Source organism: Salvia miltiorrhiza, chromosome 1 (assembly GCF_028751815.1).
Source record: "Salvia miltiorrhiza cultivar Shanhuang (shh) chromosome 1, IMPLAD_Smil_shh, whole genome shotgun sequence".
Classification (NCBI taxonomy): Eukaryota; Viridiplantae; Streptophyta; class Magnoliopsida; order Lamiales; family Lamiaceae; genus Salvia; species Salvia miltiorrhiza.
Window position 1 is genome coordinate 26,721,784 of NC_080387.1, and position 15,769 is coordinate 26,737,552.

Here is a 15,769-nt window from a genome sequence, read left to right on the forward strand (position 1 = left end):
GTTATGTAAATTATCAATTTTGTTTAATTTCTCTATATTATATTTTACTATATATTACAATATTTCTCTGTAAATTATCATTTTTTTTAGAATCCAATAGTACTTCTACTATACATTATAAATACGTAAATTATCAGGCCGTGCGAAGCACGAATTTAATACTAATTTTCATAAAAATCATGATTTTTTTAAGCAATTCACTCAATTATTATATTATTAACCTAATAAAGGATATCAAAATAGTACTCCCTCCGTCCACCAATTCAAGGCCTACTTGTCTTTTTGGTTCGTCCACAAAAACAAGGTCTACCTATTTTTGGTAAGTTTTTATTCATTATTTAATCAAAAAAGTCAAAAGATTCTTTACTTTTGGGACCCTTTCTTCACTCAACTAATAAAAATACATTTTTTCTTAAAAAATATTTTCCTTTCTCCACTCAACTAATAAAAATACACTTTTTCTTAAAGCTCGTATTTTTTCATATAGGCCTTTAATTGGTGGACGGAAGAAGTATAAATTTGAGGTAAGTAAGCGCAGCCACGCGCACTCACTCGCAGTCAATCTGTCAACACAACTCTATCAAAAAAGACATTGTAACCCTAGTCTCTCTCTCTCTCTACACGCGCGCGCACGCCCTGCCGCCACCTCTCTCCGCCGCCACACACCAAATCACTTCCATTTTTAGCTCGGTGTTTTTGCCTAAATTCGTCTCGAATTATACACCAATTGAGTAGCCCGCATAACCTTGCTTGTTGATTCCCAGGTATGGGGATGGGAGAGAGTGATGATATTGGTGATCAGTTCGATAGCCAAAACGACGTCGTTGTCGGTGCGCCCCCCAAGTCGCCGTGGAAGAAGCCCGCCGCCGTTTCTCCGGCGGCCTCTGATTCGGAGTCATGGCCCGCGCTTGGCGACGCGCAACAGCGGCCGAAGAGCAATGTGGTTGTCGATTTCAACTCCGCCAAGTCCCCGCCAGCTCAACCACATGACCCTCCGGCGATGCAGCCGGTGAGTGCTGTTACTTCGCTGGTTCTTATTCAACCTTTTTCTCCTTTTTTTGTGCTTTTGTCTATTTGTGTATGAATGCAGGTTGTTTTTAGTCGAAATTTGTTGTCTCACTTTCCATGCAGTGTTATTTGTTCATATCGTGTATAAACTGCGCATCTAATCTAAAATAGATATTACTCCTATGGACATCAGAAAGAAATTACAAGAAATACCTGTCAACAGATTAAGTTGATATTTTTTATGTTATTTGCAAGTTTATGTTTGCGCATAAACAAAAAAAATCACTCGAAAAAATATTTAATCTTGTAAGAGTTCTAATTATTTTACTAGTCTGTGTAGTTCTTTTAAGAAAGTTTATATAGCTTATTAGTAGTAAATAAACATCACTTAGGGTCCCACAATATATAGCTTAACCTAATGGCTAGTAAGCTACAAAATATTGCTCAAGTAGAGACTTGAGAGGGGAATGAATGTTGGTATTGGCAAACAATATTGGTTTACTTGTACCTCGAAATACTCAGAAATGTATATTTGAACATTGGAGTAAGTATCAAGAGTGTAATTGACCTTTTCCCTTTTAAGTTTTACTTTTGATTTTATTATGTTTATATTTAGAGCTGCTGCTTTTGCTTCTCATGAATATTGAGATGTAAAAACAGAAATTTGACTAAGTAGTAAGTACAGTTAGATCTTTTTCTTCTTTTTTTGCAATTGTAGTTGCAAATGAAAAATGCTCTCAATTTTGCACCTCACATGCTCACGCATTAGTGCAATTGGAAAATTTGTCTGCAGAGAAGCTTGTTCTGCACTATCTTATAGTGCATGAAAAAAAATTGAATCAGTAAACATCATGTATGCATTTCTGGGTATAGCTCCATTGTGCACTATTTGACTATAAATCTCATTCTAAACCTGTTTTCTTTTCTTTTTCCCTCCCCTGATGAGCCTTGACTGATTAAAATGATTGTCTGAAATGAATTTTTGGGAAGTTATATGCCATTTTAGCACACGTAGGAATCAGCTGCAGAATCTGCATGTTAGAGCAGTAAAAAGTTCTTGTGGACATTGATGACGTTAAATTCATGTATTCTCTGCTTACTGGTCTTACACACTTAGTTAGTTACATAACTATTTGTGAACCCTGAGTTACGAGCATGCACTATGATTTTTATGTGCATTTCTTAAACCTTCTGGATATGTGTTTCTGTGACCAGCTTTCCTTTGGATTGGAAACACTCATATATGAACTTTACGTGCTATTTGTTATGACTTTGCTGTTCTGTAAATCAGCTAGCTAAGTGATGCACAAATTATAAGTTAGCAGCTTGCGTGATATTTATTTTGCTGGTCTTTCAGGCTCCGGAGCAGCAGAAGTTCCATGGACGAGGTAATATCAGATCACCCCGTAAGCCCATTTATCAACATAAGACTGGTCCCAAGCATCATGGCCCAAATGTTGCAGCTCCATTTCCTGTGCCCTTACCCTATTATCCACCAGCTTTTCATACTATGGTTCCCATGCCCCCTAATTCAGCTCCTGGATACCCTTATCCATTCCCTCCGGGAGCTTTTCCCAGAGTTGATGGTCGTTTGGTAAAGCCTGGCGGTGATGCTACTTCAAAACCCTTTGTTCCTCCAGCGAATGGGGAATTCCAGTCTCCGTTACATGCTAATTCAAATGCTCATGATTCCAATTCTGTTGAAAGGAAGCCTAATGTAAAAGAACAAGATGGCCAAATGAATCCTTCCTGGAATAATCAAAGGCCAGCTGCTTTTAACAACAACTTCCATTTGCAACAAACAATGGGTTCGAGAGCTTTCATAAGACCTCCATTTCTTGTTCCCGCAGGCTTCATTGAGGGAGCAAACTTCCAAGGTATTTGAATTATTACATATGACGCTCTGTCAGTAATGACAGCTTGTACTATTTGCCTGTAGGATATTTCTCTTGATATTTGCTTGTAAGTTGTAACCTTTGTCTGCTTTCCCTTGATCTTCTTTTTCTTCTTTAAGAGTTTTGCATACATTGGCTAACAAGATTAGTTATTGTACAGGTCCTCCAGGAACTGTGTATTATTTTCCTGCTCCTCCTTCAGGCTCTGTGAGAGTACCGTACCCTCCAGTTTTTGTTCCACATCCTTTGAGCTCTGGAATTCCAATGCCACCTTCACCAGTCATTGCTTTGAGGGCTAACATCGTGAAACAAATTGAATATTATTTTAGGTGAATTGAAATATTGAATAGATCTCATGCTTGGCAATGCTCCAACCTTACTGCAGTGATAATGGATTACAATATTAACATCCTCACCCCTTCCCCCCAAGAAAGTACAATAGGAAGAGTCGCATTCAGTATATGGAGTTGAGTATGTTATACTGCTTTACTGAGGAATTCTGATGTTAATCTGCTTGTAATGAATCAGAGGTTTGTATCATCGAACATGTGGAGTCTAGTTTAAGTACTTTAATATTAGAAGGCACTGGCTGGTCATGATAATTATTCGCAATGATGGGTGGCATATGTAATCCTGAACCTGCTGTGTTTCTTTGTAACAGTTTATGATTCAAAGAAAATGATGACAAATAGGACTTGCTGCTATCTGAGTGGAACTGTCTTTATGCTGTGCTAATTACACTAGTGATTTTGTTTTCATTTTGCAAATGATGACTAAGCTTTCAAATTTTACTATTTTTGGCAGCGACAAGAATCTGCAGACTGATCACCACTTGATTTCCTTGATGGATAACCAAGGTTGGGTGCCAGTATCACTAATTGCTGACTTTAAAAGGGTAATATACTAAAAGATTATTGTTGATGTACATGCATTCAATATTGCATAATATCTACACAATTTTTCGACCTCTCTCTCTTTCATTCTCCGCCGTACCTTACTTGCACAAATTTTGGAAGGTTAAACACAAATTGGGTTATGTTATCAAAATTTCTTGTTTCAGGTTAAAAGAATGACTACGGATATACCATTTATTCTGGATGCATTGCAGGCTTCAGAGGCCATTGAAACACAGGTCAAATATTATCCTTCTCTCGAGTACCTCACTATCAATCCCATACTTTCTTGATTTTGCCCCATACACTTTCCTTGTGTACTTTTCTTTTTTGATTTGACCAGTTGTTCTCATAATAAACTGCTTTTGCTTTGATTTTTAATCACTGTAGGGTGAGAAGGTAAGGAGACGCAATGAGTGGTCAAAGTGGATCCCAACCTCTGCTGATCACCAAGCTTCTCATGGTTCAAATGTTGGGAAGAATGATAGCATCAGTGAAAATAGAGGTGACTGCCCTGAAGGCTTAAATGAAGTTCCTTCATCAAATGGATTCACTCTGGATCCCGACCAATTAGGTGAAGACTGCGTACATGAATCATTTGATGACAACACTGATCATAACAGGGTTGATGCTTCTTTCAGTGGTAAAACATCTGAAAATAGTATTTGAAGCATGGGGATATATTTTCATCTTGATAATTGGCATATTAACTGAACTTGATAATGAACAAAATTTCCAGATATTTCACAAGGGGATGATTCAGCAAAGTCAAGTGTTGATAAAAACTGCAAAAGCTCAAGGATGCAGGCTAATTCGTGTCTCAATGTGCAACTGAATGACTTATCTAATGATTTTTCAAGCACATTTATGCTTGATGAAGAGCTGGAACTCGAGCAGGGAACAGTAAGGAGCGATCGACCTTCTACCTTGGAGAGGTAATTCCTGCTATCTGCAGTCTTTTGATTTTCTGAAAATTGTTCAAAACATTGTAGTTTGCTTCACAGCAACTAAAATAAAACAGTTTAAGATATTATGTTTTGAATGGTGTTCTGTTCTGAGTGTACCATTTTGTATTGAGTATCTGGAATAGGGCAGTTTCCTTTAGTTGGTTTATTTGTTAATAATTCTCCACTCACGGTCATTTATATGAACAATTATAAGAAAGCTTTGTATCTATTATTCTTTCATTGTTACCTTTGAGACCTCGTGCTGCATTGGGATTGTTTGGTATTTATCTTTTTAATTACTACAGACAATGCATATTGCTTTTCTTATATTGTCAGTTCTGAAATATTTTCAGTATTCAATAGTCAGACATATTGAACTGCACTATATTTTTCTTTTTGTTATACATTTTGTTATTATTGCACATCCTTTTATGTGTTCAAGGGTGTTTACTCTCCTATACTAATCAGGTTTGATGATGAAGATGATGAAATCATGGTTAATGATCAAGCAGTTGAGAAGCTTGTGATTGTCACTCAGGTAAGGCCACTCCATTTAGATATACTGGTTGTCTGCTGATTTGAAGTCTTTAGAGACAATTGATGCTAGTTATTATGGTGGTCTTCTCAGTATATCCTGCAAATTTGCATTTTCTTATGTTCCTTTAATTTAAAACATTTCAAGCTCATGCTAGGATGAAGATTTCTTCCTTAATTGTGGCTTTGATCAAAACTTTGTCCTTAATGTTTCATCCCTTGTTTTAATCCGTTTAGCACTAGAGGATATTATCTGTCTTTTGCAGGTTCAGCTCAGCTAAATTTGCATCTTTTCCCCTTAGGGATATTATCTGACTAGTCTATGAAACCTAACCCTAGGGGACAAGGTTTCACATTCTCTGTAATGAGTTTTTTTTTTCTTACATCAAAGGACATGCCCCCAACTATATGTGTGGTCACTGCACAACTTTCCAAATATTGGCCCTTCTCGCACTATGGCGATGATTGAGGGGGCAGTTGTCGTAGATGTGCAACACCTTTTGATTTCCAGAAGAAACTATTTCAATGCTTGGATGACCTCAAAAAGTCTTCATTTCAACCAACTTGAGTTGGGTCAACTTCTTTTACTTGGATAATTTTGTAGTTATCTATAAGGCGTCAGTGGTTAAAATCTATATTTGTACTTGAGTATGTCAGATATCTGTGTATGTAATTTAATGTTGTGTCTGTTTTTGTCTCAACTCCATGAAAAGTTCCCTTTGTTTCATCAGATAGTTAAGGAGATTGAATGATTTAAGAACAAGCTCATGAGATTGTATGCTGCAGAATAGGCGAAAAGGTGAGAGACCGGGTGAGGAATCAAAGATCATTTGCAGTGAGCTTGCTTCTACTATAAATGATGGCCTCTACTTTTATGAGCAGGTAACACGATTGTTTTATCAATTTCACATTGCTCCTGTATGGAAATATGCCATAGCATTCAATATCATCAATTTGCAGGAACTAAAATCAAATAGATCTTATAGTAGACACAATAAGCCTATCACCGACAGCAGAGATGAGAACTCCAGATGCTTTGCTAGTGATGCTTCTCTAATAAATCCGAGAGCTGTTGATTGCTCTACTGGGGGAAGCAGCAGTGAAGGGCATGGAAATTCTAATTCTCAAAGGAAGCAGAACAAAGCCAACTCCAAACAGCATTTCATTCATAAGCAGCGGCTTTTCCCTGGCAACTTCAAAACACATGGAAGTGGGCGGAACTCCCATGGAATAATTTCTGAAAGTCCCCCTAGTGATGCTATTGGGTTTTTCTTTGGTTCAACACCTCCGGATAGTAATGGGTGAGCATCACATCTCTTTGTCTTCTTCATTTTGCATTATCAACTATGTTATGTCAAGGAAAGGTGAATGCTAGCTCTTCAGTGATTGCCTTTTAATTGTAATGCTAGATGAATTATGAATATATGGCTTCTGCTTTTGGTTACAGTGAGGAAGCATTCGGTGCATATGAATTGGTGCAATCTACCCCTGACTTAACTTATGTTAAACTTTATTTTGCAGGCTGAGGCCTTCAAAATTGAGTGCTTCTCCTCACAGCCATCTGTCAGGAAGTAGTCCACCAATTGGATCAATGCCAAAGCCATTTCCACCATTTCAGCATCCAAGTCATAAACTTCTAGAGGAAAATGGTTTCAAACAGCAGCTGTAAGTGAATTTAGTAAGGGACATTGCTGGTCTAAGTTTGCATGCCCAGATGTACTAGAAGATATTAGTTTGCTCAGATACTTGAATTTACATTTTCCTGCACATTCAATGGTTATGCCAAGGTGTTTCTCATAATGTCCTCTAGTATTCAACTAAGTTTTGGAGCATTTTCTCAGGTACAAGAAGTATAACAAGCGCTGCCTTGCTGAGCGGAAGAGGATGGGTGTTGGTTGTAGCGAGGTACTTTTTGTTCTATTGATTTTGATATATTCTATCAAACCTTTATCCTAATCTGATTTCTTTCGGGATCTCGGTTAAGACTCATCCAAGTTAACCTGCCATGGTAAATAATGGGAAAAGCTTTTTAGTGCTCCTTAATATGTGTCCAGTCGTGAATCCTTTTTTACATCAATGTGATGGAGTCATTCTGATAGCAGGACTATGTGGTCTTGTTTGTTGACCATGCTCTATTGTCTTTACATGTCTCTTGCAAATTACCTAAAAGAGGCATCAGATCAACCAATTCCCATTTGTTAACTTTTGGCCTTCGTTGTTGATTGCACTCAGTCTCTTTGCTTGACTATCACTCAGTTGTCTTTGCATGTGTCTACAAATTGCATTCAAATGGCATCACATTACCCACACAAAAATATTCTTGTTTCACCACTGATTTGTTGTGTTGTCAACCCAACCCACCTCCCAACTTATTACTTCTGGAAGATAATGTATCTAGTGCTGTATATTTTAGGATTTCTTCCAAAGATGCCCATAAACTAAGTGGTGTCTTCTCCAATTAGCCAATCTGTCTTCATCTTGGAATACTGTTTTTCTAGCATTTTTTTTTTCATAGGAGAAATCTAGCCTAATTTAGAACCGTATGACATAAAATAAAATTTAAAGGGGCACCTCCAGTCATTGCTTTAGGTTCCTACCCGTTTCAGATTAGCTGTCAACTTGAATTAAGTCTACACGGTGTTCCAAGAAATTATGAATCCATTTCTGCTACCCGCAGGCTTCAAGATGCTCTTTCGTTATAATTTGTCAATGATATTCATATTCCTAAATCTCAAAGGCCAGCATAATATGTGTTCTCCAAATAATCTCCTTTCAGTAGAACACGAAATACATGATATGCCAAGCATTGTCACTTCTACTTTCAAGTTTCAACATGTCAACATGGTAAATAACAAGGAAAATATAAGAAATCCCAAAATAAGGGAGTAATTTCATTTTAAATGCCAAAATAAGTAAATTGCTTTTATGAAAGACTGGGTGTAAATAATGTGCCGTTGTTAAAAAATGCTTTATACCAACCTCAACAAACATGTTTTACACCCATTTTCGGCTTTTTCTATATTTTACCCAAGTCAGTTTATCCATGTTGACTCAGTGACCCGATGCTTGACTTTTCTAGTTTTATCTAAACCTTTCTTGTCCTATCATTATTCTGATAGTTCATCTGGCTATGTCCACCCTAAAATGCCAGGTGGCACCGAAAGAATTCTGACACCAATGTAAAAATGTACAATCTCTTGTCATGTGCAAGTATTGATATATCTATGACATGGAACTCTATAATTGCAGGAGATGAATACTCTTTATAGGTTTTGGTCATTTTTCTTGAGGAACATGTTTATTCCTACCATGTATACTGAATTCAAGAAGTATGCTCTAGAAGATGCTGCTGCTGGTTATAACTATGGAATGGAGTGCTTATTCAGATTTTATAGGTGGGATTTGAGTTTTTGATTGAAATATTTAGACCCTTGGTTTCCTTATATTTTTTCCACTGGTAGATTCTTGTTTAATATAATTGCCTCTTGTGTTTGCAAGCCCTCCTTCTGTACTTACCATTTGTGCCCTTATTTTACTATTTTTAAGTTATGGCTTGGAGAAGGAATTCAGAATGGAAGTATACAAGGACTTTGAACAGCTTACACTTGACTCTTATAAGAATGGTAGCCTGTATGGTTTGGAGAAGTACTGGTAATTCCATAATCCCTCTTATCCTATTCCTATGTATACCATCACAATCACAAGTACCATATGAAAACGGCGTAGCTTGTTCTGTTAAGCACAAAATGTTATCAATGTCATGTTGCCAAATTTCGCCCCAATCAAAATTTGTTTACCGTAATACTTGCGCTTTGAAGGTGTTACTTGGTCCACTGTCTTTCACTCATTATATTCTGATTCCTTACCCTATGCTCTTGCCCCTTGTCTTCAGATATTTTTGGTAAGGTTTGCAGAGATAATTAGCTAAAGAGTTAATTGCTGCATCATGGGTGCAAAAAGCTTTTGCTTTAAATGATTAAATGAAGAGTCGTGAGGTTGCCATCATTTCATTGTCACCATGCCTTTTCTTATCATGCAGGGCGTTTCACCATTACCGGGGGGCTGATGAACCAGTGGTGAAACATCCAGAACTGGACAGACTGCTCAGAGAAGAATATCGTAGTATGGACGACTTCAAACGTGAAAAAGCTAAGAGTGCTACTACAAAAAGATGTTAAGCACTAAGATTTGGGGAAGGTGGTGGCATGCCATGTCAAATTTTGGGGAGATAATTCTAACAGTCATATAGAGCAATGTAATTCTGACATGGGAATCGAAACTGATTGCCGTCGTCGGTCATCTCTTTGAGCTAGCTTTTAGTCTAACTTGTTCTACCGCCCGTTGAGGGAGGGAGGGAGCCACTCTGTTTTCCTAAGTAGATTGTTACATTGTATATAAATTATAGCAAAAACTATTTGAGTGAAGGTTGAGGGGTGGATGTTATAGAAAACAAAACATCAAACGAGGTTTTGTTCAAATCGAACATTTGACACTAAACCTTATTTATCTCCTTATATTCTAGTAATTTTTTTTTCCTTGATTATTAGATGTAGAACAGTGGACTCTAATTCAAGACCTTTAGCTTTAGGTATAAATTAATATACTGCTTGTTTTCTAATTTTCATTAGCCATCTCGTGGTTCACAATTCAATTCTCCAACTGACATGTCAAAGGTTTGAGTTACTTAAAGGGCTCGATTGTACTTCTCTTTTTTTCGATTTTTTTTTTGTAAATCAAAGAAATTGGACAATATTCAACCTCTATCAGCATCTCTTTTTTGCTACAAGTTTTTGCTCTAGAATTCAACAGAATTAGTGTGTTAAGCTTGTCATAATTAGTGATCCGTAATACAATAGCAGCTCGTTTTTAATGGAAGCTTAAATAACAGTATGTAGAAGACTTTGGTAACATACATTTTGAAACACGATATTAATCACAGGAGCAATTCACTTCGTATAAAATTAATATAGTTTTAACTTTATATCAGATAGTATCTCTTTTACGATTTAAAGCAATGGAAATAGGTTAAAGGATAGGAGCGAAGCATATTTTTGATCTGATTTTCGTTTTATAAGAATGAATTAGTATATGCATCAGAAATCATGTAGCTGCTTCAACACTGAATAAGTTACTGGGCGAATGTGGTGTAGAGAATCCCAACCTGCGGTATAGATAAACCAAAAGAATAAATAAAAATCATGATTCCTAAATTGGCTGCTCCACCATTTGCAATGCAAGTCCCTTTACCCACCCTTCATCCCTTCTCTTCTCTTCACTGATTGACAGAATTCCAATACCCAACTTGGTCTCCTCTTAAGAACATAGAGACCAAAATGAACAGCCAACCATCAAAATAAGATTAACACTATTATGTTTCCTGGTCTGATCATTATCCAGAACGCATGTATTTACATAAACATATCCCAGATCGAACAATGAAGCTCAAGTTGCTTGAGGATTTACACTGAGGCCTTCCATGGTGACAACGGGCAATTACCTGCTCTGCGTTACAAAACTTGCATCAAGCTCCTCCAGCATCAACTTCCAAACATTCATCAGCCACCAAATATTGCAACCCCCCACCAAATACAAGGCCAATGGATTTGCAACAGATTTTAAGCAGGAGTGGAATAGGAATATAAAGTAAAATTTAGATTTTAGACCTATGCTTTACCAAAAGAGAACACCGTGCTCAAGAGCACAAGTATGGAAAGTAAAATTTGAGAAATCAGCTAAGGAAAGCTTGATACTGAATCAAATCCAAACTTTTCAACTAAAAGAAGATGAGACCACATGAAACTTGAGGAGTCAGCTCATCAGATGCATTACTTCACTGTTTTTAATGAAAGCCAACTTTTTTTTAGACCTAAGAGCATATTAATAATTCAAACACATCTTTATGTAAAATCAGATTCAATTAACAGAATAATCATGCCAGGGGACGGGGGACTTCAATCAAATGCATGTTTATGTGCAACCCAGGAAGTATTGGTCAACATCTCATGTGCAATGAACAAACAGCACAAGGCTATATTTGCAGTTGCAGTGACATGCTATGAGTTGCCCTGCACTATAAGTTCCTGCAACAAAGCTGTTACAAGATCAAACTATAATGAATGTTAGTAAAAATCAATCTCCAGTCATCTACTTAAAGATCAATGTAAAGGACCATATTTGCCTTCAATCCATTAACAAGAATGCAATATCCAGACAATCACAAGAAGTCATGTTAGAAACCAAACCAGGATTAGATGCATACAAAAACTAGAATGTAGCTCAAAGGCCGAATTATAACGAAACATATGAAATATTAAGTGATGCTAAAATTGGAAGTAAAGAAAGATGCTTAATCGACACCCTCAAATCTCAGAGACACAGAAGTAGGAATCAAGCCACTGGTTCTCAACCCTTTCGAAAAGTTGTTATTGGACCAAAATAAGACATATTTTAGAAAATATTCGACAGATAAAAGTAATAAAAAGAGAAACACGGTACATATTTTTAGATTCTACTCTTTAGGCAAATGGAAACTTTTTGCTACAAGGAAAGACTTCATTTGCATGATTGCCCGAACTTCAGAAGAATCACCAGAGTCCAAAACAAAAAGTTTGATGCATTTATGAAGAATCTGCACAATGAAAAAAACATAAAAAACTAATTTGAAAAGCAAAACCAATTTTTGCTCATAAAGAAACAAAAACACTGAAGCTGAGTCATTAAAAAGTTTAACCAAAAAAGGAATATAGTTAGCTGGTAAAATCATGAAAGATGAAACTCAACTGCATAAAACTGTGAAATCTGGGAAAGTACATTACTATAAGAAGCATGTAGATTGTTACTGAACTAAAAATTAATATCACCTGGATAAAGAGAACAGATATAACTTGTCAGCCATATAATCACAGCAGGGGTTTTAATAAGTGCTTTGAAAAGCATAAAACAGATTATTAATCTTTTTATAGATGGCTTAATTTTGGTAATAACGTATAGAAGGACATCAATAGATACGCTCAAGCTTCTTTTTTCATGTTCACCCCATAAGGCCCCCATAACAAGCATTCATTGAACAGTTCCGTTATCTAAGTGATCTCCAATGGAGAAGAAGTTCCAGCAATTTTTAGGCTAAGTAATACTTTCTTTGCTATTTGTTAGTCTCAAGTTCCAGATCAAAAGATCAAAGGTCTCTTCACTATGTAAATATGATCATACAATCAACTTAAATGTTAAACCACATGGTTCCAAACATATTATGGATATGGCTGCCGACCTCTTCCTATGACCTGAGAGAGCAATATTCACATTTTAAGGTAAGAACAGTTCTTCCTAAACTTCATGTTTTCATCAGCCAGGATAACTAAAGACCCTGATTGAAGATAAAATATATTGTGGAGATGTTGCATTATAACCATTGATAATATTGAAACAGAAAAACAATAACTTGCAGGAAAGATTTGCCCTTATCTTCTCCACGAGGCAAGATTAACTAGTATTCCTGTTTAATCCTAGGTGGTGAGCAGGATTTAGATTCCTACTAAAAGTTTGACTACTCCATTTTTAAACCTAAAGAAATCATCTTTCTCTGCTTCCATTAACCAACAGAAAATGGCACTAATACTCCATACGACTCCTGCAGGCAATTCGTTATAGTCTTTACTTCATCAGTCAATTAACAGAATGATTAACTGACAGACAGCTATGCATACAACACATATCATCCTTTTAACAGCTGTAACTTCAGCAGACACGACACTCCAACAATATGAGTTCAAGATGTAACGATTATCTGACAAATACCTCTATTTAAAGTGTTCATCATTGAAAGATTGTTTGACGATAAAAAATAGTCAAAATATGGCACCAGTTCAGGGATTCCCTTCAAACCGAAGAAGGACAGAAATGTAAGACTGGAACTATTATGTTCCGGTTTACAATTGAAATCCTTATTTAAGGAATGCAAAGGAAACCAGAGTTGCATGCCCAAAACTAAAGTGAGACAAATACATCAATTATATTTCATGTGTAATTAGTTAATTACTACGAAGCAACTACTGTGTAAGACACTCTAGAGTTCATATGTAATTTGGCACTAATTGATATATCCAGGCATCACAAGTCGCTTAAATTTAAAGGCAGGAGTACTGATATAGAAAGTATCCACGTACCTCCACTTACCTAGTGACCATGACCCATATAGGGTGCCCCACCCTGATGTGGCCTTACGCCACCTTGACCCATCTGTGGCTGGCCACCATAACCTCCCTGCATACCAGGTTGACCTCCATAGCCACCACCAGCACCTTGACCTCCGTAACCAGCATTGTTCATCATAGGTGGTACTCCCTGTGGATTCACACCTGCTCCAATCCCCCCGAGCAAATTGCCAATACCCAATCCAGCCCCCTGCGTGGCCAACAGAGCTGCCACGGCCTGTCCTATGGCAGCAGGGGCAACTGCTGGATTAAACCCTACAGAAGGAACAGCTGGTCCGGCGCTTGGAGCCATCAAGTGTCCACCTGTGTGCCCCACACCGCCACTACCAGCATACCTCCCCTTCTTAGCCGGATGATGATAATACCCTTGGTGCCCCTGGTGATGATGTTGCTGCTGCTGTTGCTGTGGCTGCTGCTGCTGAGGCTGACCATGCTGCTGGTTGAAGTAACCCTTGCTGTGTTTAGGGCCATCTATCGCCTTCTGGCAGTGCAGTATCTGACCCTCAAAATGCTTGTGCGGCTCATCCAGTGCTTTTCTTGCACTTTCAATACTCTTATACACAAACAAACAGAAACCCCTAGGCTTTCCAGTCTGTTTGTCCAACCCCAAAGGCCCTTCCTCAATCTCCCCAAATTTCGAGAAGTACTCCAAAAGCTTTTTCGGCTCAAGTTCCGCAGACACATTGCTAACGTATATCTTCCTCTGCGTGTACTCTGACGCAGGTGGTACAGAAACGGTTGGCGCTGCAGTCTGGGTGGGAGTCTGAACTGGGCCAGCCGAAGCCAGCTGGCAAGAAGTCATCCGGCCTTCAATCAACTTCTGAGGTTCCTTGAGGGCGCGACGAGCCCCATCCCGGTTCTTAAAAAGAATAAATCCGTATCCCTTGGATTTGCCAGAATTCTTGTCTCTGACCACCTTACAATCCTCAATCTCACCATACTTGCCGAACACAGACGTAATTGTCTCCGCATTGGCATCCCAGCCGAGGCCGTGAACAAAAATCTTGCAGTGGGCGGGGTCGGAGTCAGCCATCCTGTGCACAATCTCAGCTAGATCTGGGTGTTTTCCAAGGGCTTCCTTGATTAGAAGAGTGAGCTGGTCCTTGGAGAAGGGTTCAAGAAGCTTCTCCAAGGGCTCTTCCTCAAATTCTTCTTCTCCTTGGTCGTCCTCTCCTTCAGCGCCACCACCACTGCCATTCTCAGAAATAGTGTTCTCGGAGGGCTCTTCTTTAATTTCCTCTTTAATTTCACCTCCAGATTGGTTCGTCTCCGGAATATCCTCATCCTTCTGCTCCTCCATGTGGTCCTCAGGCGGCTCTTCTTCCTCCTCTTCCTCTTCGACCACTTCTTCTTCTTCTCCTTCGCCTTCTCCTTCTCCTACTGTCTGCTCGGACTCAACCTCAACCTCAACCTCGGCCTTGACCTCAGGCTCGGGCTCGGGTTCGGGCTCCGGCTCGGGATCGGGTTCCGCCGGCTGCACAATTTCGGGCTCCTGAGGGAGTTCAGCAGCGCGGGTTTTCCGTTTTCGGGCCATGGGGTTAGGGTTTTGTTTGGGGGTGGCTAGGGTTTCAGCAAAATGGGAAATGGATTATGAAATGATATTTTGGGGGAAAAAGAGAGTCTGCGCTATAAGAAAAAGAGGTATTTTATAGGTTGATTGATGTCAGATTGACGAAGTCGCTACAGACTGCTTGCGCCTTTTTCGAATATTCCATCTACTCTTTTGCTCTTCACTTAACTTTATTCTCTTCTATTAAATTTTTGGATTATTTGGGCGTAAATATATAAAATTTTTATATTTTTTTACGTTTTCATAAACAAAATTTTGTAAATTTAAATATATAATTTTTGTGCTCGCAATGCCGATAAAATTATAATCAACTTGGCTTATCGTGTTAATTCTAATTTAAGTTATTTGTGTGTAAATATATGAATTTATATATGAATTTTTTCCAAACTTAATACTCTTCTGATTTTTTTCAAAAAATTCATTTCTATCACATTTCTCAATTAGTTTGTGTTGCAATTGGTTATGATTAAAATGATAATTTAAATTATTTTTATTGTGTCAAGAAATTAAAAGGCTTTAATATAATTTTTGGATCCAAAATTTTATCATGGCATATTTTGCACTGAGTTTGTATTGCAATTAGTTATGATTAAAATATTAATTTAAATATTTTATTGTGTTGAAAAATTAAAAAAATATATATATAATCTTTGGATCATTTATCATTGAGTAAGAAATATGGGGGAATGAACTTCGTGTGAAAAAATAAATT

The 15,769-nt window shown here is 37.7% G+C and overlaps 2 protein-coding genes across 4 annotated transcripts; one reads left to right on the forward strand and one right to left on the reverse strand.

Moving 5' to 3' along the window:
• Positions 1-526: 526 nt before the first annotated feature.
• On the forward strand, positions 527-9,779 carry LOC131017344 (la-related protein 1A). Of its 2 annotated transcripts, none has more exons than XM_057946066.1 (15): positions 527-1,009; positions 2,366-2,885; positions 3,064-3,232; positions 3,708-3,798; positions 3,964-4,035; positions 4,187-4,439; positions 4,536-4,731; positions 5,212-5,281; positions 6,064-6,159; positions 6,238-6,578; positions 6,799-6,942; positions 7,119-7,182; positions 8,527-8,672; positions 8,824-8,928; positions 9,317-9,779. In XM_057946066.1, the coding sequence occupies exons 1-15, from the start codon at positions 767-769 to the stop codon at positions 9,453-9,455; spliced, it is 2,649 nt and encodes an 882-aa protein (XP_057802049.1). In that variant the 5' UTR covers positions 527-766; the 3' UTR covers positions 9,456-9,779. The 2 variants fall into 2 exon arrangements, with proteins under 2 accessions (XP_057802049.1, XP_057802054.1); XM_057946071.1 differs by having other exon boundaries at positions 538-1,009; positions 4,187-4,370.
• A 1,879-nt stretch (positions 9,780-11,658) lies between these two features.
• On the reverse strand, positions 11,659-15,200 carry LOC131017354 (UBP1-associated protein 2A-like). 2 transcript variants are annotated; one of them, XM_057946092.1, is made up of 2 exons: positions 13,450-15,200; positions 11,659-11,905 (listed from the first exon to the last, which is right to left on the reverse strand). In XM_057946092.1, exon 1 carries the CDS (start codon positions 15,019-15,021, stop codon positions 13,450-13,452), a length of 1,572 nt encoding a protein of 523 aa, XP_057802075.1. In that variant the 5' UTR covers positions 15,022-15,200; the 3' UTR covers positions 11,659-11,905. The 2 variants fall into 2 exon arrangements, with proteins under 2 accessions (XP_057802075.1, XP_057802069.1); XM_057946086.1 differs by having other exon boundaries at positions 13,440-15,200.
• Between the last annotated feature and the right edge of the window lie 569 nt (positions 15,201-15,769).